The following is a 26582-nucleotide window of genomic DNA, read 5'->3' on the forward strand; positions in this document are numbered from 1 at the left end:
GCCATGTCCTCCTACCTGGGCAGCTGTTAAGAGGGAGTTAAACAGATTAATGGAAGATAAGGCTATCTGTGGCTGCTCATCATGATGACTGTATATATCTTATCTCTGGTATTCAGAGGCAATATGCCTTTGGGAGAGTGGTGTTGCTTGTGGGGTTCCCACAGGAATCATGTTGGTCGCTTGGAAACAGGATGCTGGAGCACATTGGCCTCAGAACTGAGTCAGCTGGTGTCTTCTGATTTTGCAGTGTTCTTGGGGTTTTCAGAGTATTTATTAGTGGTTATTTTTTAGACCTATTGAGGACTAATTGCATGTGTTCGGAAATACAGGAATGTGGGCCTTCCCTGTCCACTAGGGCACTCCTGCACAACGTGTGATATTGAAAGTAAAAAAGAAGGGAGGTCATCCATCTTTGTTGTTGTTTAGTTGTTTAGTCGTGTCCGACTCTTCGTGACCCCATGGACCAGAGCACGCCAGGCACTCCTGTCTTCCACTGTTTCCTGCAGTTTGGTCAAACTCATGTTAGTAGCTTCGAGAACACTGTCCAACCATCTCGTCCTCTGTCGTCCCCTTCTCCTTGTGCCCTCAATCTTTCCCAACATCAGGGTCTTTTCCAGGGAGTCTTCTCTTCTCATGAGGTGGCCAAAATACTGGAGCCTCAGCTTCAGGATCTGTCCTTCCAGTGAGCGCTCAGGGCTGATTTCCTTCAGAATGGATACGTTTGATCTTCTTGCAGCCCATGGGACTCTCAAGAGTCTCCTCCAGCACCATAATTCAAAAGCATCAATTCTTTGGCAATCAGCCTTCTTTATGGTCCAGCTATAGCACAAATTCTACTGCAGGATATACACGGGACAATGTTGCAAAATGTTAGGAAGGCTAGGGGATGGGCAGTTCTCGCAGTTTCTGTTTGCTTTTATTTCTAACTAGCCAGCGTTCTCTTGCGTTCTCTTATGGCCTCCCTTTTTTGTGCCTTAAGTAAGATTTGCAAGTGTTAAGTTAATCTTTGCAAAGCAAAGCCGTTGCGATTTATGTAACTTTTTATCACGACAGGTGGTGACAAAACGTAACAACTAGTTACTTATCTCCTTGACTTGGTTGTCGCCATAACACCATACCCTCCAATGAAAACAGGGACGACCTAAGGAAAGTAGGACATTCCGGGATCAAATCAGAAACTGGGACAGCTTCTGTAAATCCAAGACTGTCCCTGGAAAATAGGGGCACTTGGAGGGTCTGCACCAAAAGAAAATGAATGCCAAAAGCAAGCTTCTGAAATAATAATAATTTGTAAAAAAAAATAAAAAAAAATAAATGATAACCATAAATTAAAAGCTAGATGATCCATTTGCAGCACCTAATGCTATGCTGTTAATTCAAGTTGTTCCTAACTTACTTAGTTTGATATCTGAGACCAAGAAGGCCTGGACTTCTCAAACACTTTGCTGCTAACAATATTGAGCATAACCTGCTACGGAGCAACACTTAATGTTTCAGATCACCAAAACAAGCCATTCAGAGGAGGCTAATTTGGGGCTTAGTCTGCTTCCCCCCTTCTTTAGAAACAGAGGTGGTCTGTCTCTGTCTCCCTGCAAATAAAAAGGAAGCCTAAATAGATTTAAGTGAAATGAAAAGAACTCCCATTCATAATGAAATTACTGCTCAGGGTTTTATGACATAGGGTTGCTACACTTTAGATGCTGAAATTGCATTTAAAAAAACAAAACAAAACCAATATGATGACAATCTGTTGCTTTCTTGCTTTTGTCTTTTAAACACCTTTTCTTGTCAGTGATTTTTCAGACAATCGGAATTGGGTACGACAGACTGGAGAATTGGAATGGACGAATCTGTCAATTTTGAGTTCTCTCTATGTCTTGTTTTTCCAATATATTAAGGTCTCCATATCTCCATATTTCCACATGAGTTTGTGATATATATATATATATATATATATATATATATATATAATCCCTTGTGAACATCCAAGGGATTATATTAGTGTAGCTATCTCCTAATATACACATCTTTGTATGCAATCTTCCTCAATATGTGCATTTTTAAATGTTGCTTTCACTAATGTATGCAATTTTATCCACACGTTACCTCAGTCTATGAGTCTATGCACTTTTTTGCACACATTACTTGACTGAAAAAACATTCATTTCAAAATTTGCAGTAGCGTGAATTTGGAAGGATGGCTATTTTGTTCCACATCTTGTTTCAGAAAGTGTGAATTAGGTAGGTTTCCCCTTTAAACATGAACTGAGAACTGTATGCCGATATCCTGCCCAAATGTTGTCACTATACTCCTGCAATTTTGGGGGTTTAGGGGGGCTGCAAATGGATTTCTTCTAGGATCAGATAACATGGAAATTACCTGCTAAACACAGCCTGTATACTATTAGTGTTCTAGAAGGCTGATCGCCAAAGAATGGATGCTTTTGAATTATGGTGCTGGAGGAAACTCTTGAGAGTCCCACGGACTGCAAGAAGATTAAACCTATCCATTCGGAAGGAAATCAGCCCTGAGTGCTCATTGGAAGGATAGATCCTGAAGCTGAGGCTCCAATACTTTGGCCACCTCATGAGAAGAGAAGACTCCCTGGAAAAGACCCGGATGTTGGGAAAGATGGAGGGCACAAGGAGGAGAAGGGGACGACAGAGGACGAGATAGTTGGACAGTGTTCTCGAAGCTACTAACATGAGTTTGACGAAACAGCAGAAGGCAGTGGAAGACAGGAGTGCCTGGCGTGCTCTGGTCCATGGGGTCACGAAGAGTCGGACACGACTAAACGACTAAACAACAACAACAACAGAAGTGACTATTTGGGCTGTATTCACCTGGCAATTTATTCAGCTTGGATATCTCAGTTGGTTAGAGCATGATGCTGATACTGCCAAGGTTGGAGGTTTGATCCCCATATAGGACAGCTGCATATTCCTGCATTGCAAGGGGTTGGGTTAAATGATCCTTAGGTTCTCTCCCAACTCTACGATTTCTTTTTCATGACTTTTCCCTAGCTGTTGCAGCCCACGTTATGTTTGAGCTTTCTTTCACACAACGTAAGAACTACTTCCAGAACTATATGGGGCAAGTTTAGTGCTTAATTTCCATGTTATTTGCTTTCAGAAATAATCTGTTTGCAAATAACGCGGAAATGAGTGCTAAACTTGTGCCACATTCCACTGTAGTTCCGGAAGTGGCATTTACATTGTGCAAAAGCACAATTATAATGCAGAAATTAACAGGTAGTAAAACGGAATAAAGGGACGCGGGTGGCGCTGTGGGTAAAAGCCTCAGCGCCTAGGGCTTGCCGATCGAAAGGTCGGCGGTTCGAATCCCCGCGGCGGGGTGTGCTCCCGTTGCTCGGTTCCAGCGCCTGCCAACCTAGCAGTTCGAAAGCACCCCCAGGTGCAAGTAGAGAAATAGGGACCGCTTACTGGCGGGAAGGTAAACGGCGTTTCCGTGTGCTGTGCTGGCTCGCCAGATGCAGCTTTGTCATGCTGGCCACGTGACCCGGAAGTGTCTGCGGACAGCGCTGGCCCCCGGCCTCTTGAGTGAGATGGGCGCACAACCCTAGAGTCTGTCAAGACTGGCCCGTACGGGCAGGGGTACCTTTACCTTTACCTTTTTAAAACGGAATAAATTGGCATGTGGATGCTGCCTTTATCCTGCTTCTTCCTCTCAGCATGTGAGGTTATAATTGTACAAATGAGAGGAAAAACATCAGGGTCAATATTTCCTTCTGTCTCATACTGTTTCCCCTCCTCCATAATGACTAAGTAGCTAAAACCACAGCAAGACTCTGGCTGACTGAGAGCCAACCACACACAAAAATGAAATAAAACACCTTGAACAGATCCCAACTAGATTTAATACAAATTATTATCCATTCTTTAATCATTCCCCCCTAATCTTGCTGGAATTTTATTATGCCTCACGCAATGTGCATGTGGTGCCTTAGATAATGTTCACGTTTTGACGTAGTGCCCCCCCCCCATTTTCACCCTCTAAATGATTCAGAATACGTTGTTGTGGGCATAGAAATGGACGAGTTGCAACACCAAGACAATGACTGGAGGCAAAATCTGAGATTAAGAGCATGCCAGCCTTCTTAAGGGAAATCCACATGCATCAGCGGCTGTCTGGCTTCAGAAGATCAAAAGTGGAACAGGGACCTAAGTGCCTTGCCATGCAGCTGGTCCTCATTGTCTGATATTGTGAGATACGTTGCCTTTGAATATGGATGTTTCACATTGGTATAATGGCTAATAACCATAGGTAGTCATGTCCTCCGTGGGCTTGTGGCCATTGCTACATGTCAGTATTCTCCACCATTTAGTACTCGACCACACTTCTGCTTGTCCATGCCTAGAAAAAACGGATCCAACTGGTTTAGCCCTTGTCCCACTGCTTTTCCCTGGAAAACCCACTCTTAAGGCTAAACCACAGCAAATGTCAGAGGAAACCTGATTCATGTTTGCTCCAGTTGAGCAGTTCCCCTGGGGAAAAGCGGCTGAGCAAGCGGAAGTCTGGATGAGCCCTTAATGATGCTCACTACAAAGAGCAAATGTTAGCTTTTGATATAATTCCGCAGGTTATTAAGAACTGGTCCCTAGTTCAGACTTGGAGATATATAAACAATAAGCTGGGTGATTTCTAGGCTCAGTAAGATCCACAGGTAATCCAGAAATCGATGTTCTCTACACAGCTGTGTTTGGGTTTGACAAACATGGGTTTGACATGATTTGCCAGTTTGTGCGACTTCGCGGTTTCAGGCTATGCCTTCAGAATGTTTAGACGGATGTTACAGGAAAATTCTGGTGGAAAATCATCTGTGCAGGTGTGGTGCCCAAGCAGTAGAAGACCTATATCATTATTTACTGCACTGCTCCTTGTATTATGAACCAGGGGTGAAGTTTATTCTGAATTGATTAAAATACCTGATGGGGATGATCAAGCAAAAATTACACATTTGACTCTGACTTATCCCGACAGAGTTATGAGATTTGCAGTGGCTGCCCAAGAGCTAATGAGAAAATTTTATGGAGGTGAATATGTCAAATTGCAAAGATTTAATTGGATGATTTAATTTTAAAAAAAACAATTTAGATGCTTTTAAATGTATTGGTTCTCTTCACCATTTGCATTTTAGGATATATTTTGTTTTATTTTTCCCTAACCTTTTCTACATTGCATATTAGGAGGAGAAGGAGTATTTTGGTATGTATTTTAATGTAAAGACATATTTTGGTCACCATTGTTACTCAGTTTTGTATGTATGTGTGTCAGGCTTGGATAGTCCTCCTCTCCCTTCGATAACTTCACAGATAAGAATTAACGAGCAGCTGATAGATTTATTGTCCTTTTATTACAGCGTCGTGTTGCAAGCACAAATGCACAGCTCTCTACAAGGAGGGCAGCTGGCTACTCTAAACCCTCCTTCTGACTTCCGACGCATTTTAGGAAGTCCCTCCCTCCCTCTGACTCCTTTGCTCTCTGATACGTTCAGACCTCTGTGTCCGTGGGGAGGGGGGTCCCCCACACTCTCAAGTGATGTCTTGACTAGCTGCCCCCTCCCTTCTGATTCCCTTGCCATTATCTCAAAACTGGGCAAGTCCTCCCTAAGCTGTTCAGCTTCTGTCTCTCTCTCTCTGCTTCTGAAAACGCTGTGGACAAGGGGGAGGTGACTCTTCCTCCTCCAGTTCTCCATCGGAGAGAAGCTGGTCTGCCATAGAATACATTCCCCAGTCCTCATCTTTAGACCATTCCCTGACAGCATGTATGTATGTATGGTGGTGACTTTTCTGTGATTGATATGACCTTGATGGTCAGAACGACAGTGATAAACAAAGTAGGTCTTCAGGGTTTCAGACTGACATCTCCCACAACTCTACCTGGCGACTGAACCTGGAGCCTTGTGCGTGTAATGTAGATGTTCTACCACTGAAATGGGGTAGTTAGCTTGACCTGATGTAAGGGAACTTTCTAGGTTTGTATGGCTACATCATTGACTGAATTGCATGGTGTGTCACAGCTGAGATGCGTTGTTCCACACCATGTCGCCAGTCAGGAACTGGAGAGATGGAGTAATGGATCACACATCGGCGCGGCGCGGCATCATAAAACCTGTTGCGATCCACACACACCAAAGAAGGTGAAACGAATACCACCATGTCAGTTCAAGAATCGAACTGCACCTGCTATGCAAGCTTCCAAAAACTATAACTGAGCAATTTAAAGCAAATGAGCAGGATTATATAAAGGTCATGGGTTTTTTTGGGGGGTGAAGGGGACCACCATCTAAATTCTTGGGAATAACTGAGTGAGTGGATGGTATCAACACTGGAGAAGATGACTGGTAATGGAGATATGCACATTTTCTAGTCCTGATTTCTTCCGCTACCCAAGAAAGAAAGAAAGAAAAGCTGCAACGTTGTTCAAAACATTACAAGACCTAATAAGGAAGCTTCCCATTAAATAACGGGGGGGGGGTGCTGGCTTTGCAGAGAGATTTCCGTGTAGGCAGAAGAAAGTTTCTTCGTTACACTATCCGCCCTCCCCTTTGGTTGGCAGGTCCCCCCCCCCCATGAAGTCTTTTATTTCCTGGGAACCAGCAATTAAGAAGATCAGGGCTTTAGAAGGAAAAGAGAGAGGGAGAGAGAGGGAGAGAAAGAAAGAAAGCTTTATCACATGCATGCTGTCCAACTTGCTGCATGTCGCGAAGAAAGATCTCAAGAACTTTTAAAACCATTTCTGCTGTGAGGAATTCCAGCTCCTGCCTTGCTCATGTCCTTTGTGTGTCCTGGAATTTGTAGTGGGAGAGAAGAAAGACCAGACTTGAAGGTGGAGGAGTAAACAAGAAAAAACCGAGTGAGAGGGTGATACTGACCACACAGGCAAAACAAAAAACTGTTCTCCCCACCCCTTCGGTCTTTATTGTCTCCTCTTTCTACCTCCAGATATAAGATCTACCTCACTGCATCGTGTCTCAGACTGGGGTTTCGCTCGAGATTCTTCCATTTTAAGGCTAGGAGAAGAGATACATATTTGTTTCTGAGTTCACCCCCAGAAAAGAACTACCAGGGACTGGAGGTCGCTACTGCCAAGGTAAGGTTGTGTCTTCATCCGCTCTGCCTTCATCCTCTTCTCAAAAGTTGTCTGTCTTCTTTGTGGACAGAGGCCTTTCTCCTCTCATCACCTGTGAGTAAGAAAACACACACACACACATTCATTTATTCATTTATTCATTCATTTCATTCAATCAACTAAGGGGACTGTCTAGAAATATGACTTTTTCTATAATGTCAGTGCTTACAAAGAAACGAATGGTTCTTTAGAGAAAGTTGTTGTCATGCTGTTGCCGAAGAACGAGAAGGAGGGAATGGGGAAGCTATCATTTGCAATCGTTTATTGGTCGTGGCAAAAGCTTGAAAATGATTCTGGTTAATGTGAAAGCCACTGCATGATTGGAAAGCTCCTGTGCCCTTGGCGTTCTCACTGATACTTTAGAATTTTTAGCAAAAGCACTGCTGTATGGTAAGCTCCTTGGAGGCAGGGACCTGCTGCTTTTCTTTTTTTAGAACAATTTTAAAATTTATTTTTTAAAAAATACAAAAAAAATGTTATCCTTTAAAGGGCAGTATACATTGATGGCACTTTAGAAATGTATCTTGATCATGGTTGCAGTCATCATCATAATTATTATTATTATTATCATCATTTTTAACTGCAATCTTCTGAAGTGTTCCTTTAGAATTAAGAACACCTATAACCACAATTTATTTATTTGCTTCTTCTTTTATTAAATTTGCATTCCAGTTCTTTGTCCAAAGATTGCAGGGAGGTTTACAACACAGAACACAAAAGTCAGTACATAAACACAGTACCTATTTAACACACACACACACACACACACACAAATCAGATGCAATTATAGTAAGAAATGCCTAACAAAATACAGATTCTTACAAAAATCACAGCACGGTCCACAATATTTTAACAATTATTATTAATGTTTTTATGTCTTCAAAAGATGGAACTATTCAGAGAAGTTTACTTTGTGAATAATAATAATAATAATAAAAAGGGATTTTAAATTGTTAAAGGTTCTTTTAAAAAAAACAACCCCCAAAAAACCCATGGAACTCCTCCACTCTTTGAATGTTCATAGGCCCTCTGTCCTTATGTTTGCTTCTTGGCGAAACCACTTCCCCTTCAAACCACAGTTTGGGAACTTCTGGGGTAGGGACTTCAGGTGGGACACCACGTCTTCAGAGTGGCAAGAGAGGCTCAATTATCTTTTCAGCAGAGTGCTGGATACCCTCGAGAAGTGAAGGTGTGCGGACCCAGGAAGAGAAGGTTGCAGTAGTCTAGCAAGAAGTGGCCATGGTATGAGCCAGACTTTTTGTGAAGGGCCAGAACAGCTATATTTTTGTCAGGCTGTTTTTTATCTATTGATGTTTTTACTGGTGCTTTTATTGACATTATAATTTTGTATGCTCTATACCACCTTGCTGTATTTTTATGAAAGTGCAGCCTATAAATATTCCAATAATATGATATATCCAGCTATTTCAGTATTGTCTATTCTGCTTATCAGGTCTCAAATGAAGCCTTTCTCATCACTTGTTACCTTATTTTAATTTGAGTAGTTGGGATGGCTACCGAGACCTTTCTGAATGCAAGTCAGGTGCTCTGCTACTGAGCTATGATCCCTGCGAAGGAGCCTGTCTGTTGTGTCTCTGCAGGATTATCTGCTCTGGCTTTGAATCTTCCCTATCAGCCTCGGCTGAAGACAAAATGTTCTGTCTCCATCTCTGCATCCGGTGTGACTAGGTGACAGGAGCAAGCCACGCAAGAACTCGGCATAGACTTGTCAGAGCTTCAGCCTTAATGAGCACAGCATTTCACCCCCAGTAGGTCTTGCCCCATGGATCAGTTGCCGAGGCTGAAAGTCCCTGCCTACCCACAGCCATCTCTTCCCACCTCTCCAGGGTTTCCCCCCAAGCAATCAGAGACTGTGCCTATGTGAATTCAACCTCTCCTCCACCATCTTCATGCCTCTTCTGGTTCTAGGTGACCAGGGAGTAGGGGAGCTTGTCACAGCAGGAGGGGGAGACACCCATGCCTCTTCACCAGTTGGACTCATCTCTGCCTCTTGACCTTCTTCTGCTTCAGCTTTTGCCTTTGATTCTAGACTTCTATCTGCCACTGACTCTCCCACCTCACTAAGTTCTGTTACCTCTTCAGCTTCCGACACCTCCTCCTCCCAGCCTTCTCCCTCTTCTCCATCTGATCACTCGTCATTTCCCCACTCCACAGGCTCTAAGCCATTTTTGCTTGGTGCTTCCTCCAACCATTCCTCTGTGACCAACTAGTCCATGACTCCTCGGGCAGAGCTGCAGCAGAAGTGTCTGCCCTCTGAGGAGGTTGGCCACTGGATCTCTGAATGAGTCTTCCAGTCGGTGACTCCTGCAGAAACACGACAGGGAGAGTGTCCCCTGGGGGCAGGTCATTATTCCTCCTATACATACTCAGAATTGCATTTCCAGGTGTTCAGTTGATAATGTGATTCCTTAGGAAACATCTTTCACATTACAGAAAGATCTCCCTGGAAACAATAATAATTAAAATGTCCTATATAAAAAATATTTATTTATGTCTTTCAGATTGATTGAAAGGGAAAATTCCGATGGAGAATTCATCCAAAGAAAACACTCAGCTTTTTTCAAAAAACACAATCCTGCCCATTGACAGGTCTTCTTCAAGATCAGAATCCTCAGCTTCGAAGGAGAAAGGAACAATCTGTGGAGGAATGAAGGTATAGTATAAAAGAGCTGTGGATTGTGGACTTGGCTCATTTGAATTTGAAATATACTCAGAGTCGCAAAGTGATTTCATGCTCTTTATTCAGCTCATAGTGGTGAGGAGGAATGAATGAATGTCCCCTCAAAGTATCTGCTTTATATACATTATTTACACAATGGGCTGCACATGATTGGCTAATTCCGGAATTCTACTGTAAGCCAATCAGGTTGTGGATTCACTTTTATCTGGAGCATGATTGGGTGGTTCCTGCCAACCAATCAAACTGCTGCATTGTTCTAGGACCAATCAGACTGCTGCATTCTGAATCCTATTGTTCTAGGACCAATCAGACTGCTGCCTTTTGGATCCTATTGTTCTAGGACCAATCAGACTGCTGCAGTTTGGATCCTATTCAACTCAGTACATAACACCATTCGTCACTGGGCACATTATTTCCCTGACACTTTTCAGCCAAGCCTTCTCTTCTTACAACCCAACTCAATACAAAGCATCCAATCCCAATCACAGCATCCATTTAAAGCTCATATTTTCTCCTGCATACTGTTGTTTACCCCCCTCACAGAGCTATAATTCCCAACCAACCTGGGAATTGTAGCTCTGTGAGGGGAATAAGGGTCTCCTAAGAAGTCTCAGCTCCCTTAACAAACTACACCTCCCAGAATTCTTTGGAGAAAGTCGCAGCTGTCGAAACTGGTACCGCAGTTTTTCAATGTATGGTGTGAGAGCGGCCTAAGTCTGTCCCAATAAAAATGGAGCCAAAACTGAAGTTTGCTGCCAATTTGGTACTGTGGAAGTGAGCTGGGGGCAAGAATTGTTCAGTGCCTGTCAGGTGTTCAGCTTGGCCAACGCAAAACAGCACTTCAGACTTTGGAAATCATCAAGGCATCTCTGAACTTGCGTTATTGTTGGTGCGGCTGAGTCGCATTGCAAGACATGCACACAAAAACTTGCACACGGAGGTCAACACCTTTTCCCGGCACCAGAGCACACGCTGACACAAAGAGACCAAATCGTCTCGTCCAAGTCTCGGTGCAGAGTGGCACTTAACTACTTCCCCGGTTTGGAGAATTAAAAGCAAGTTGTGTTCATTAAACTTGCATTATGAGACAAATAAGATCATTCCCCCCTCTGCCTGCTTCAGAGGTAATCCGATTCCTACACTGAATAAACCTTCAGTTGCCACTGAGCCATTAAGGAAGCGGCTTATTGCCTCCAAAAATAGACAGACAATCATATTAAAGCGCCAGCAATTTCCCCAGGGTTGGCGTTCTCTCCGCGCTGCATATAGGATTGCTGGCTAACCAGAAAAAAGGAGGCTTTTTGTTGTTGTCGTCAATGGATTTCAGCTATTTTAACAGGTCAGGGACATGGAAACTCAGGCCCAGGGGCCAAGCCTCTCTATCTGGCCCTCAGGACTATTCCTACACCACCCCTTCCCTAGCCACACCCCTTCTCCCCAGGCCACACCCCTCACTGGCCCTGCTCCCAACCCCACTCCACACCAGACCCAGGCGAAACTGGGCTTTATACCCCAGGAAACCAGGGGAATTTGCCGCTGGGTCTTAGCTCTTGGATCTACCCCCCGTGCCCAGGAATCTCTGCTCCTAGGCATCCTTCAGATACCAGACCTTTATTTAATTTAATTCCTGCTGCTGGAAGAATGAGAAAGATTCAGTACCTACTTGTGCATATTAGGGAAGATTACATATGGGAAAATGTTCATATAGTACAATAAATTCACACTAAAATCCTAATGAATTTTCATGGTTATTTTAAAATTGAGGATATGTTGATGTGATCATGTAATTGTTATTTTGTAATTATTTTTTTGCATTGATTTTAGAGCTGTGAACCACTTAGAAGCCATTCTGGCATCTAAGTGATATATTAATCAATCAATCAATCAATCAATCAATCAATCCAACACTGGTGAAACATTTTTAAAGCGCTGCCCCGTCTGTTTGCTCATTGCAGATTTTTCTTGCTGCATTATCGTTTGTTTACTTTGCGAAAGCTCTGTCAGGAAGTTACCTGAAAAGTACCATCACCCAAATAGAAAAAAGATTTGATATCCCTTCATCCCTGGTTGGCCTGATAGATGGCAGCTTTGAAATTGGTATGTGGCACACACTAAGATTTTGTTGCTATATAGGCAGATGACGAGCTAAGTGTGCCTAAGTCAGTCTCTCCTTGCTTCTTAAAGGGAACCTTTTAATAATAATCCTGGTCAGCTACTTTGGAGCCAAACTTCATAGGCCAAAGATCATCGGAGCCGGTTGCCTGATCATGTCATTCGGAACATTTTTGATAGCCATGCCGCAGTTCTTTATGGGACAGTAAGTACGCCACAATTTGTAGCTGCCGTTTCGCAAACAAATGTGTAAAGCTTGATCGTTCCTTCTGTTTCCAAAGTTCAGGGGTGGGTGCCATTGCTTGTGTAGATAAAATTGCACCATTCACGCTTAGAGAAACTCCAAGGTTTGCAGAACTATGGGCAACTTGGGGGGAAGGGCACAATACGATATGATATGACACGATACGATAATTTTTATTGTCATTGTCCCATACAGAACAGTGAAATTGAAAAAATCTATGGGGAGGGGGAGCCAGAGAACAGTCTGAGAGTGCTGAATGGCCATGTAACGTTGAGTGGCTGTTGGAGGGACCAGAAAAACAGGTGGAAAAATAAATGGAATAGAGTATTCTTTTAAAAGGGGGCATGTCTGGCTGGCTTGCATTTCATACTGCAATGTTTTGCACTCTTTTCATAGGAGGCAATTTATATGAGGGTGACTTAGAATGGAGAATAAGATTCTATCCCTGTGGAATTCCAGTTTTGCCACTTGTGGCACCATGCAGCTCATGTTGACAGCTGTGGAAATTCAGTACAGGGTACAATACGGCGACCAAGACTCAGGCCGGCTCTACCATTAGGCAGAATGAGGTTCACCACAGTTGATATATATGAACTATTCATTTCAGTGTAGCCCTTGCCTTCAGTTCAGGTAGCCTTCAACAGGAGCCTGGAATAAGCTTAAGTATATACCCCCCTCCACCGTGTAACAGGTGGTAACTCTGTAAAGAAACTGTTGGTTTTTACACAGCTATAGGTATGAGATATTTTCTTCCTCCTCCAATTCAACTGTCAGCATCTCCCCGTGTCTCCAGGATCAGAACCAGCTGCCTGTCTCAGTCTTGGAAAGAGCTCAGGCGCAAATCCATGCAGGTAAGGATAAAAAAATAACGGCAGCACTGCTCCAGGAAATATAATGTTGGTGCAATTTTGGCAGCTGCTTTGGTGTGATTTGATGGGAAAGGGTGTGTATATGTTGAAAGTCCCATTAGTTGAGTGTATTGGGGGAGAATGATGTCAAAATACAAACGTTGGTCTCTTTGTGTGAACAGGGTGCGAAAAGGAAGCTGGAATTTCCATGTGGATTTACGTTTTGCTGGGAAATCTGCTACGTGGAATTGGGGAAACCCCGATCCAGCCTCTGGGGATTGCGTACATTGATGACCACGCCACAGAAGAGAGCGCAGCCTTTTACATTGGTATTTTGTTTTTCAAACCAGGTCGTATTTCTTCTTGTTTCTCCCTCTGCCGTACCAGATGGTTTGTCCATTCTTATTGACCAGGTCTGGGACACGGGTGGCACTGTGGGTTAAACCACAGAGCCTAGGACTTGCCAATCAGAAGGTCAGCGGTTCGAATCCCCACGACGGGGTGAGCTCCTGTTGCTCGGTCCCTGCTCCTGCCAACCTAGCAGTTCGAAAGCACGTCAAAGTGCAAGTAGATAAATAGGTACCGCTCCAGTGGGAAGGTAAATGGCATTTCTGTGTGCTGCTCTGGTTCGCCAGAAGCGGCTTAGTCATGCTGGCCACATGTCCCGGAAGCTGTATGCTGGCTCCCTCGGCCAATAAAGCGAGATGAGCACCGCAACCCCAGAGTCGGCCACGACTGGACCTAATGGTCAGGGGTCCCTTTACCTTTATATTGACCAGGTCAAAGTGTAACTTTTCAGTCTAATGTGCCTGTTCTGCTTCGTTTTCTCAGGGTGCGTGCAGACGGTTGCAATAATAGGCCCCATCTTTGGCTTCCTCCTGGGCTCCTTGTGTGCCACACTGTATGTTGACATCGGCTTTGTAGACATGGGTGAGTCTGAGCAAGGCTGCAATGAGTCTATTGAACACATCCCAATCTCTGAGGTGGGTTTGGCTGAAAGGCCCTGGGTCGTCCAGCAAGCTTTGTGGCCAGGTGGAGATTTGAACCCTGGTCACCTCCGTCCTAGTCTTCTTTTTTATATATATAAATTTTTATTAGTTTTTTAACATACCATTTTCAACAATAATTAAACATACTTTTACATCTTATTCAACTTCTTTGACTTCCATCAGTCCTGTCTGAAAAATTTCCAATCTAATCTCTTAGTATGTATTTCTTATTTCCCCAATTACATTTCAAACTCATAACCAATATCTCTATCTTTTTCTACTTTGTAACACTTCTCATATTTCTCCTTACAAAACTTCTTGTAGTCCTACTAGCGTAATTTTTTTTTATTACAGTTGCTCTTCAAATAATTCATATACTTCGTCCAATCTTCTGTAAACCTCTGGTCCCACAGGTTTCAAATCCTTCCTGTCATTTTGTCCAATTCTGCATAATCCATTAATTTCATCCTCCTTCTTTCGTCGGAATTTCTTCTTGCTTCCATTTCTGGGCTAACAGTACTCTTGCCACTGTTGTTGCATATAAGAACAATTGTACATCTTGCCTATTAATGTCTTGGCCAATAATACCAAGTAAAAATGCTTCTGGTTTTTTAAAGAATGTATATTTCAACATCTTTTTCATCTCATTATATATCATTTCCCAGAAGTTCTTTACTTTCTTACCTTCTCACCACATATGATAAAATGTTCCTTCTTTTCCTTTACATTTCCTACATTTATTATTTGTCATACATTTTAGCTAATTTCACTGGTGTAATAACCTCCGTCCTAGTCTTGACACTCTGACCACTAACCGTTCCTACTGGTGGCTGATGTCGTCATTTCTTCCTCCCTCCGCAGACAGCATAAGTATAACTCACAAGGACTCCCAGTGGGTAGGAGCTTGGTGGCTTGGCTATTTAATAGCCGGGGTGGTCAGCATCCTTGCCGCTATCCCTTTCTGGTTCTTACCGAAACATCTTCCAAGACCAGACACCCGAAAGGATTCCAGCACTTCCTCTGAGCAGTCCAAGTTCATCAACGAAGATAACAGAGAACACCGCATCACCTACCAAGAGCAAGTGAAGTTTCTCGAGATGGCTAGAGGTGAGGCTGTGTGGCAGGTGAATTGAGTCACATTCAGACTTTATAAAATCTCTTTTTTCAAATCAGCTAGTTTGGTAACAGTCTCTACTAATTACCCTGACTTGCTTTCCTACCCTTGGGTGATGAACCATCAAATGAGCACATTGAGGATGTGGCTGAACCACATTGCATTGAGCTTAGTGTGTGTTGGAATATTCTGAACCCTGTGAAGTCTTTGAAAACAATTTTGCATTGCATGTTGTTTTCCAGTCACTTTGTGAACAGCAGGCCACCGTTTTGTTTTGCAGATTTCCTGCCGTCACTGAAAAGCCTCTTTGGGAATCCAGTGTATTTTTTATACCTCTGCTCCAGCATCACCCAGTTCAATTCTCTCATTGGTATGGTGACTTACAAAGCAAAATACATTGAGCAGCAGTTTGGGCAATCATCTTCAAAGACGAATTTTGTCATAGGTATGAATGCCATGCTTTTAAAAAATGATTACCGTATTTTTCCGTGTATAACATGCCCCTATGTATAAGACGCCCCCTGTTTTTGGGGACTACAAATTAAGAAAATGAGGGGAGATTGCCCAGAGTTGAGCTTTTTTAGGGGGGATTGCAGAAAATAGCTCACCCGCATGATCTGCACGGCCACTCACATGTTTCGCAATAGCCGCTTACCGTCTTTTCCCTCGCCGGCAGAAGCCGGGAGTTGTCTGCCCAATTGACACAGCAGCAGCCAATCAACAACAGGCCTTGCCGCAGCCACCAATAGCACACCCAATATCCACTGAGAATCTCTGGATCGAGGTAGCAGCCAATTGCATGTCCCCGCTATGCACTATCTGTGTATAAGACAAGACCAAATTTTGATCCTTATTTTTAGTTTAAAAAAAAAACACCTCGTCTGATACACAGAAAAGTATGGCATGTAAATAGATGCCACTCTGTGCTAGCTTTGCTGAGTGGAAGCTAGGTATGGAAATAAAACATGATTTTCAGGTCAGAGCTTTCTTTGGGTATGTCAAAGGCTGCAGGATTGCGAGGCAAACATGGAGCTTCTTATATATACCGAGGGTTGAAGCCCATGCTAGTTCTCTTCAAAATATACCCAGCTGAAATTAATATCCCTGATGGACTTGGGTCCATTAATTTCAGTGGATCTGCTTTGAGCAGAACTTAGTTGGATGCAGCCCAAGTGTTTTATTTTTGGACCAGCTGCATTACACTTTGTTGTTCTCGTTCCTCGAAGATGGAAGTTGAAATTTCTTGGCATGGCACCTATTCAACTAGTATAATCTGCGAATGCTGTTTAGGAGGAGAAAAGGCACTCAGCAGCAATTATTGCCCATAACACAGTGCCTTCCATTGTATGTCAAGCTTTTCTTAGTGCTAAGCCTCTAGCTATGTGTGAAACAATTTAAGATTATGCAAAGCAGAGGAAGTGCCACTTGAGAAGAATAGGCAAAAGGTTTATTGCTGTTACTATAGGACAACAGTCGCTGATCTGGTGCCCTCCAGACTTTTTGGACTGTTGACCATGCTGGCTGGGGCTGATGGGAGTTATAGTTCAAAACATCCAGCGTGGACGAAAATGGCAAAGACTGCTATAGCATAATAATGCAAGACACCCAGACAGGTCCTGATATGTTGTCTTTGGGCAGTAGGGAGATGAGAGGGGATGGGGGGTGGAGAAAAAATGGTCCACCTCAGATATTTCCACATTCAGCAACTATAAAAGTATATTAAATCTAGAAGGGGGAGTCCCAGTGCTGTATATTAAAACTAGAGGGGGGTGCCCAGTGCTACCAAAACATATTGTGATTTTTAAATGGACCATATTTTTCGCGCCATAGGATGCACCTGACCATAAGACGCGCCTAGTTTTTAGAGGGGGAATGCAAGAAAAAAATTTTTTTTAAAGGGAGCACTGAGCAAAGCCTGTATGCATCCCAGGCTCTGCTCAGCACTCCCTTTCATGAGCCGCGTGGAGTGTGTGTGCGGCGCTTGTAGGCTTCTCTCTCCTCAGGGGAAAAGCCCCCAAGAGCTGCACACATGCTCCACGTGGCTTGTGAAAGGGAGTGTGGCTCTTGGGGGCTTTTCCAGGAGGTGGGGGAAGGGACTGAGGAGCTGCCCTCTGTCCCTTCCCCCACCTCCCGCAAAAGCCCCCAAGAGCCATGCACCCTTTAAAGAGCGTGCGGCTCTTGCGGGCTTTTCCCCGAGGAGGGAGAAGGGACTGACGTGGCCACGCTCTCAGGGGCTTTTCCTGCCTGCCTCCCACCTGCATTCGCTTCATAAGACACGCACACATTTCCCCTTCCTTTTAGGAGAGAAAAAGTGTGTCTTATGGAGCGAAAAATACGGTAATTTATAAGCTTGGACCCATCGTGCCAAAGAATGGGGTGAAGTCAGACCAAAGTCACCATCTTGAATCAAAATGGCGTCTGGCATCCAAACTTCAATTATCCTCTAGTCCAGGCACGTCCAACTTCCAACAGAATGCGATCTACTCCCACTTTAAAAAAACTGGCAGATGTTGAGAGTTTTTCGGGGGGGGGAATCGACCTGTTGGACACCGCTGCTCTAGTGGATATCAGGGTTAATTCAAAACAGAGGTGGGCAACATGAGACCTAGCAGGAGTGGCAGCTTGGCTCTGTGGCTGTAGGTGCCTGGAGCCATGGTTGCCATGCAGCGTGCATGGCCCTAGCTCTGAAATTTGTGGGTGCCTTAATGCAAGAGCTCCCAGAGCCCCAGGGACCAACTCCAGCCCTCCCAGCTTCTCTATTTGACCCTGAGAACTACCCCCAGGCAACATTTTTTACTTGCTGTGTTTCATACCCTCTCTGAACCTTTCTTCCTGGCTGGAATGTGTCTTAACTCTGATATTGCTTGTCGCTTGCCTGGGTAGAGACTAGAGAAGGGCCTCTGAGTGTGTGCAGGAACTCGACTATTGCATAAAGGCAAAACTGACATGATTTGCTCCACGAGCGTTTCCCTCTGGGTCCAATTCAGAAGGTATGGAATACCAAAATTATGTACAAGTGCAATACGGAATGTGTCTCAAAGCCAAAGTTCCATCCAAATGACCATTCATTCAATAAAGAGAATTGAATGATTTTTACACAGCTGAGGCACTGCTACTGCAATTTGGGTGATTGAGGGCAACACCACAACACTCCCGGGGATGTGAATAGGTTTCCCCCCCCCCAGTCTGCGGATTATCCTTTAGCAACAAGGACGCTTGTAGAGATTCTTTGCTCATTATTGAATGAATAACTCTCATACACTTGTACCTGATTTTGACATTGCATGCATTATGTAAAGACTATATTTAACAAAACGGACACTTGGTGGAATGTAAATGTCTTATTTTTACATTTTGCCTTGGGGAAATTCTATATAATTACATACAGAGTTATGTGAGCTGTGTTTCTGTATTTCTCTATATTCCTTTGTGTTGTGTTCCAACAGAAGGAGCAATAACTGGTACTGGCTGCTTTTTAAAAATCCAGAATTTTTCAGGGGAATTCTGTAGGTTGCTAAAAACGAGACCACGCCGTATTGATTTTCCTCTTTGTTTGAGGGGCTGTAGGTCTCATCAATATCCCTGCTGTGGCTTTGGGGATATTCTCCGGAGGTCTGATCATGAAGAAATTCAGGCTGAACGTTTTGGGGGCAGCCAAGTTGTCCCTGGGATCCTCTTTCTTTGGCTACCTCCTCCTCCTGCTGCTGTTTGCCATCGGCTGCAAGAATGTTGACGTGGCAGGCCTGACCGTCTCCTACAAAGGGTATGTTCAACTGGGCTGGGGCTGGGCTGGGGAGTGGCTTTGGTGAAATGCTGCTGAAAATGGACTTGCAAGAGCACCTTCTTCTTATACAGTGGTACCTCTGGTTGCGAATGGGATCTGTTCTGGAGGCCCGTTCGCAACATGAAAAGAGTGCAACCCGCAGTGGTGCTTCTGCGCATGTGCAGGTTGCGATTCGCTGCTTCTGTGCATGCGCGAGCAGCAAAACCCGGAAGTAACCCTTTCCGGTACTTCCGGGTCGCCATGGGACGTAACCTGAAAGAACGTAACATGAAGCGGATGTAACATGAGTTATGACTGTGCTTGTGTGGACTAACTTGACCGCTTTGATCTAGGGAACTCACAGCTTTCCAAGTGCCTCATCATTTTCAATCTGCACTGGCAAGAACTTGTTTTTCAATAGTGTAGCGGCACCTGCTCTCTCGAACTCCCTGCCTTTTGAGATTAGGCAAGTGCCTTCATTGTAGTGTTTTTGATGTCTGCAAAAAATGGTTCAGGTTAGCTTACTAATACATGTGCTTTCATTACATACATGTTTTTTAAAAAATCTGTGGATTTTATCTATATTTATGATTTTCTTGCTATTTTTAATGAATGTTTTGTAACTGCTTAGAGACAGGGTTTTGCTTTTTTCTGAAAGAAAAAGCTTTGAAAACATACTGTAGCTAATGTGCTGCTTTTCACTGCTACTGAAGTTTCCATCAGGAACTGCAGCACACAGAGTTGACATGTGTGTGATCTGCTGGTTGTGTGAATTTTTCAGACAGTCTTAGTATCAGCACCATGCATTTAGAGCACTCTTGTGCCACTTTAAGGGGAAACACATCATACTCCTTCTGGGGTAGTTCGTCCACCTTTGGTCCCCATCCTGCACTCAACTGAGCCCTCACCTGTGGCTCCTAGAAGCTATCAGCATGCAACAATACAGGAAGGGCTTCGACTGGGCAGCTAATCAAATGAGGGTAGCTGATAGGTATTAAACTCTTGATGAGTTAGGGCAGGCGTCCCCAAACTCGGCCCTCCAGATGTTTAATAATAATAATAATAATAATAATAATAATTTATTTATACCCTGCCCTTCCCAGTTCAAAAACCAGGCTCAGGGCAGCTAACAACAAATTTAAAAAACGTAAAAACACATAATTATAAAAGCAGCATAAAATACAGTATAAAAAGACGAATAACAATAAAATTCAAAAATTAAAATTCAATTAGATAATCCCCAGGGCTACAATTTTTGGGGGGGACTACAATTCCCATCATCCCTGACCTGTTAACTGGGGATGATGGGAGTAGTAGTCCCAAAACATTTGGAGGACCAAGTTTGGGGACGCCTGAGTTAGGGGCTTCAGCTGCATGCATGACATATTGAGTGGATGAGACCAATAGTGGATCCAACATTTATGACAGTGGTTTCTGCATATCCTGCAGAGGGAAATGAGGGGCAGATGGGGCTTGTCAACCTGGAAATGTAGCCCATCTAGGAGAAGGAAAACTCTAATCCTCAACCTCCTTCACCTTGTGGGATATCTAAGGAGTAAACTCTGCACAAATCTGGAGTGGAGTCCCTAAGACATTTGAATGGCGCCTTGTACGCCTCCTTCCGGCAACTCCTGTAGTCAAGCTGGTACCAAATGTCTTGCTCTGCTTTCCTTTGGACCACATTGGTGAGGTCGAGAGAGGGGGTCTTGTCATATGGACAGCCCAAGACCTCCATACACACTGCCAAGGCTTGCACCCCAGGAAGGTCACTTTGGTGCTGCTAATGCAGCAATTTGATTTCACCCTCCATTGCCTATCGAGACAGAAAGATGCCAACAATTGTTGTTGTTTAGTCGTTTAGTCATGTCCGACTCTTTGTGACCCCATGGACCAGAGCACGCCAGGCACTCCTGTCTTCCACTGCCTCCTGCAGTTTGGTCAAACTCATGCTGGTAGCTTTGAGAACACTGTCCAACCATCTTGTCCTCTGTCGTCCCCTTCTCCTTGTGCCCTCCATCTTTCCCAACATCAGGGTCTTTTCCAGGGAGTCTTCTCTTCTCATGAGGTGGCCGAAGTATTGGAGCCTCAGCTTCAGGATCTGTCCTTCCAGTGAGCACTCAGGGCTGATTTCCTTCAGAATGGAGAGGTTTGATCTTCTTGCAGTCCATGGGGCTCTCAAGAGTCTCCTCCAGCACCATAATTCAAAAGCATCAATTCTTCGGCAATCAGCATTCTTTATGGTCCAGCTCTCACTTCCATACATCACTACTGGGAAAACCATAGCTTTAACTATACGGACCTTTGTTGGCAAGGTGATGTCTTTTAAAAAGTCACTGCTTCCGTCAAAGAATTCTAGGAGCTGTCGTTTGTTAAGGGTGCTGCCGAGAGCTACAAGGAAACCCCTATTCCCCTCACAGAGCTACAATACCCCGAGTTCCCTGGGAAGAGGGGTTGATTGTTAAATCACTCTGGGAATTGTGACTCTGTGAGGGGAATAGGGGCCTCCGCACAATTCTCTGCACTCTCAGCAAACTACAATTCCCTGTATTGTTTCGGGGAAGGTATAACTCTTTAAAGTGGTATGACATTGCTTTAAATTTACAGAGCAGGAGCGGCTTTAGCCAGATGGTAAATAGCTTTTCAAAAGATCCCCCCCCCACACACACATTATATAAGCCTTCTAAAATTCTGACTCCGAGATCAGTATCCCAAAAGGAAAAATGATTTCCTCATCCAACCCCTGGTCTCATAAACACAGCCTCTGGCGTACTGTAGATGTTAGCATCTTTGCCTTCAGAGAGGTTGATGACAGGGCTTGGAACAGTAAACATGGAAAAGCTTTTCTCAGATAAAACGATGTCATGTCCTTGAAAGCAGGCTTGTTGAGCATGTTTGACATTAGAGGCGGGGGACAAGGAAACAGAGCTTGAATCAATATCCAGTGCATAGGCCTTCCTGTAATCTTTTGAAAGGTTGTGGTAATCACTGTTGGCAGTGACCCCATCGAAAGAGTGGCTTTTCCTAGCTGCTATTGGCCATTCTTTGATGAAGCACTATTTCTGGAGTATTTTCTGATAACCTCTGCAACCTAGCCCTAGTCATTCAGTGCCCTGTGCACCTAGAGCCAGGTGTAAGGAAACTTTTTCACTAGATAAAGACCGGTTCCCACCCCACAGATGAACACTGACAGGTGGGCTGTGAAACCCACTTGTCAATCGTGCAATGCCATGATGACATCATATACTGTAAAAATCCCTTGCGTGGATTTGGCGCTGCCTAGTGGACAACTGGGAACTGCAGTTCAAGGGGCAGAATTCCTCAGGCACTGATTGTTAAAACAGTTTTGGGAATTCTATTCCTGTGAGGGGAATTTATTGTTGTTGTTTAGTCATTTAGTCGTGTACGACTCTTCGTGACCCCATGGACCAGAGCACGCCAGGCACTCCTATCTTCCACTGCCTCCCGCAGTTTGGTCAAACTCATGTTAGTAGCTTCGAGAACACTGTCCAACCATCTCATCCTCTGTTGTCCCCTTCTCCTTGTGCCCTCCATCTTTCCCAACATCAGGGTCTTTTCCAGGGAGTCTTCTCTTCTCATGAGGTGGCCAAAGTATTGGAGCCTCAGCTTCAGGATCTGTCCTTCCACTGAGCACTCAGTCCTGATTTCCTTCCAAATGGATAGGTTTGATCTTCTTGCAGCCCATGGGACTCTCAAGAGTCTCCTCCAGCACCATAATTCAAAAGCATCAACCCTTCGGCCATCAGCCTTCTTTATGGTCCAGCTCTCACTTCCATACATCACTACTGGAAAAACCATAGCTTTAACTTTACAGACCTTTGTTGGCAATGTGATGTCTAGGAGCCTCCAAACAACTCTCAGAACCCTTAACAAACTACACCTCCCAGAATTCTTTGGGATAAGCCATGACTGTTTAAAGTGGTATCACCACAATTTAAATGTTTGGTGTGAATGGGGCCCTCAATGAAATTATGGGCACCTAGCACATCATTGTTTTCTTTTAGAAAACAGGTGGAAGACATGCTTTTTTCCATCAGGCTTTTGGATGTGGAGAACCTCAAGGGGTGGAATTTTATGAATAGTTTGCTGTTGTTGTTATGGGTTGTATTGCAAAGTTTGCTTTTCAGTTCTTGTGTTGTACAGTTAGGATATGGTTTTGTGTTGCATAGTGCCCCACAGCCTTTGGGTGAAGGACTATAGCTGTGTCTGTTTTGGATGCAGAAGTTCAAGTTCAATCCATGACATCTCCAGGTAGCACTGGGAAAGATAACACTGAAGAGCCACTGCCAGCCAGTGTTGACAGTACTGATCTAGATTGGCCAATGGCCTGACTCCATATGAGACACCTTCCTCTGTATATTAATCAGTTACATTTCTGTTGACCAGGCTGGCTGGGGATAATGGTTACTGGAGTCTGCAATGTTGCCCAAATTTTTTTTTTTTTTTGCTTTAAACAAATACAGATAAATATAAATAACCAAGATTACAAAAGAAAAATCCTTAATAAGAATAATAATGGAAAAGGCTAAAAAACTACAAAAAAATATCAAAGTACACGGCACAGAACATAAGCCATTATGGGAAAGAAAAAAGAAAAAGGAAAGGAGAAGGAGAAGGAAGAAAGAAGAAAAAGGGGGAAAGGAAAAAAAGGGGGGGAATGAGCCAAAACACAAGAAGGCTCATCTATTGTACGCTTCCGTCAAGGCCACAACAGATCATTATTCTTATCAATTCTCTCTATCTGCATTCCATAGAATCCCTCATCTTGGTATCAGGGAACATTTCTCTATGCGGTATCATTCTAAACATAACCAGATCTTTATTGATGAACCCTTATCCCCTAGATAATTATTTAAACGTTCTCATTCTTTTTTCACCATCTTTTTAGGTTTATCTCTTATTGCATCTGTCAGCTTTGCGAGCTCCAAGTACTCGCACAATTTGACTACCCATTCATCTTTGTGGTTTCCCACTTATTTCTGTGACATAAGTGGAAATTCAGTGACTATTGGGTTGTATCCAATGGAGTATTAGTGGCAAGGAGAATTCTCCCCTCCTCCCTCCCTACACAGACACAGCTTGCTAAGTGGGGCATAGCTGCTATGCTATCTTTTTGGCTGGTGAGTCCCTGTTGCTTACCAGGAGGGATGCTGTAGGGAGGTCAGCGCAGTGCAAAAGCACCTGGAGGACTGCGGGACTGGCTCCTGCAGTGCATTTGCACTGTGCTGACCTCTTTGCTGTCTTCCTCTTCCTCCTCCTCTCCTTTCTGGACAGCCCAAAAGTTTGCATAGTGGCTGCACCCCAGCTGCAGAGCTGCTTCTGTCCCCACAGCAGCCTCCTGCAGACTCCAAAAAGCCTCTCGTAATTATTTTCCCCTCCCTTTTCTCCAGCCACAAACAGGTGGAACGAACTCTGTTTTCGGAGTGCAACTCGGGCTGCATATGCTCTAAGAATGAATGGGATCCCATATGCGGGGAAAACGGAATCACCTACATCTCGGCTTGCCTTGCTGGTTGCAAAACATCCAATGGAAGTGGGAAAGACATGGTAAGTGGCTTCTTTCTGACTGGTCCTTCCTCTACTTTGATAAGTAAAGGACCAATTCACACGTTTTTGCAATGTCCTATACTCACAAAGTTTTGGGAGAAAACGGTGAATTATATAAATATGACTGCACAAAAAAAGCTAAAATTTTCGGAGGATAATTTTTTTTTGAACTATATACCTGCTATATCGAATTTGACAACTGGACAACGTCAATGGATTCTCTGTGACCTTACTGTGGTCAAAAGATTGATGTTGCTGCATTGGAAAAAGAAAAGTGTATGGCTCCATTTATTCAGTGGATTGTAGGCATGACAACACTTGCCACCTATGAGTGGATTGCTTATAGACGTAGACTTTCCATGGATAATAATAATAATAATAATAATAATAATAATAATAATAATAATTTATTTATATCCTGCCCTCCCCAGCCGAAGCCGGGCTCAGAGCGGCTAACAACAGTAAAATAATACAACATTCTAAAATCATTTCATTATAAAATCAGTTCAAATCAAATTAATGGCAACCATTGGGCAAACCACAAAGGCCTGGTGGAACAGCTCTGTCTTGCAGGCCCTGCGGAAAGATGTCAAGTCCCGCAGGGCCCTAGTCTCTTGTGACAGAGCGTTCCACCAGATTGGAGCCACAGCCAAAAAAGCCCTGGCTCTGGTTGAGGCCAGCCTAACCTCCCTGTGGCCCGGGACCTCCAAGATGTTTTTGTTTGAAGACCGTAAGGTCCTCCGTGGGACATACCAGGAGAGGCGGTCCCGTAGGTGAATTTGGAACTCATTTCTATGAAATGCAGTAGGTGAAAATGGTAATTGTCAACTTTTAACAATTGGTATAGTGATCTACTACACCTTTTTGCATTTTTCTTTCTTCACTGAAAAAACAACACCGCTTTTCATGTGTTGTATTTAAATTCAATTTAATTTTTTTTTAAGTAAAGGAACAATTCTCACAACCCTTCTCAAGCTCATTTGCAATGATGGAATCAGGCTGGCTCCAGGTCAAGTATTAGCTCCCAACATGGAATTGCAAATGTCAGGGCTCGAGGGCTGACAGCCCCCCCTTTTTTTACAAGAACAGTTGGACCAGTGGCAGTCAGATACAGAGGGTAGAGTGAGACTGCAGCTCACCCCTGCACACACACTTCCTGTTCTCCAGAACGTCCTCTCCATAGTCTGCTGCCTTGGTCGTCTTTGTGCTCTGCTTATAAATGCCACCAGCCCTACTGCCCTAGCGTCAGCGACTGGACTGAAGGGGAAGAGACTGAGGAGGAATGGTGGAGCTCACCCCCACCTCACTTCTCTTCCTGAAGCTTCCAGAGATGAGGAAGGCAGTATTGAATTACAGCAGTGGTTTGAGGAAGGTCACAGCTCAGAGACAGGCAGAGACAGAAGAGTTGGGAGGTGTTGGGAGAAGACAAGGAGGAGGCAGAGCCAGAGCAGCCAGCCAGCCAGCTGACATGTTGTCACTGGAGAGCATAGCTGTCAACATAATAATAATAATAATAATAATAATAATAATAATAATAATAATAATTATTTATACCCCGCCCATCTGGCTGAGTTTCCCCAGCCACTCTGGGCAGCTTCCAATCAAGTGTTAAAAACAATACAGCATTAAATATTAAAAACTTCCCTAAACAGGGCTGCCTGTCTTTTAAAGATAGGATAGCTGCTTATTTCCTTCACATCTGAAGGGAGGGCGTCCCACAGGGTGGGTGCCCATTTTTAAAGGAAATTCCCTTATTCCGAATAGGATTTCTCACAAGAAAAGGGAAAAGTTGACAGCTATGCTGGAGAGTATTTCTGACCCCCCTTCTCCCAGAACCCGGCGCTCATTGAGAGTGCAAGAGCAAAGGACTCAGAGACAATTAGCCCCTGGTGGCCACCGTAAGGGGAAGTGCTGTTGCTGGGAAGGGAGGGGGTAGGAGCTCAGTTGGAGCAACACCATTAACGGGAGACTGACTGCATTCCTTTGTCTCTCACTGTGATGATTGAATAAACTCATTAGTAAGAACTCTTATTTGTTTTTCTCTGCTTCTTGCTGCCGCTGGGGGAGCGATAGAATTCCCCGAAGCCTGACAC

The 26582-nt window shown here is 44.0% G+C and overlaps 1 protein-coding gene across 2 annotated transcripts in view; it reads left to right on the plus strand.

Annotated features, from left to right (window-relative positions):
- The first annotated feature begins 6638 nt into the window (after window positions 1–6638).
- Window positions 6639–26582, plus strand: part of SLCO1C1 (solute carrier organic anion transporter family member 1C1) — a 37256-nt gene continuing 17312 nt past the window's right edge. Inside the window, exons 1-11 of one of the 2 annotated variants that reach the window (XM_083572761.1) lie at window positions 6639–7114; window positions 9676–9827; window positions 11810–11951; window positions 12039–12171; window positions 12985–13061; window positions 13241–13387; window positions 13890–13988; window positions 14909–15154; window positions 15442–15606; window positions 18729–18924; window positions 24333–24489. In XM_083572761.1, the coding sequence (XP_083428887.1) occupies window positions 9699–9827; window positions 11810–11951; window positions 12039–12171; window positions 12985–13061; window positions 13241–13387; window positions 13890–13988; window positions 14909–15154; window positions 15442–15606; window positions 18729–18924; window positions 24333–24489 (1491 nt within the window). In that variant the 5' untranslated portion in view covers window positions 6639–7114; window positions 9676–9698. Of the gene's footprint in view, window positions 7115–9675; window positions 9828–11809; window positions 11952–12038; window positions 12172–12939; window positions 13062–13240; window positions 13388–13889; window positions 13989–14908; window positions 15155–15441; window positions 15607–18728; window positions 18925–24332; window positions 24490–26582 lie in introns of both variants that reach the window. The other variant, XM_083572760.1, reaches the window with a different exon arrangement.

The sequence above is a fragment of the Podarcis filfolensis genome (genome assembly GCF_964270895.1).
Source record: "Podarcis filfolensis genome assembly, chromosome: 10".
In the NCBI taxonomy this organism is placed as follows: Eukaryota; Metazoa; Chordata; class Lepidosauria; order Squamata; family Lacertidae; genus Podarcis; species Podarcis filfolensis.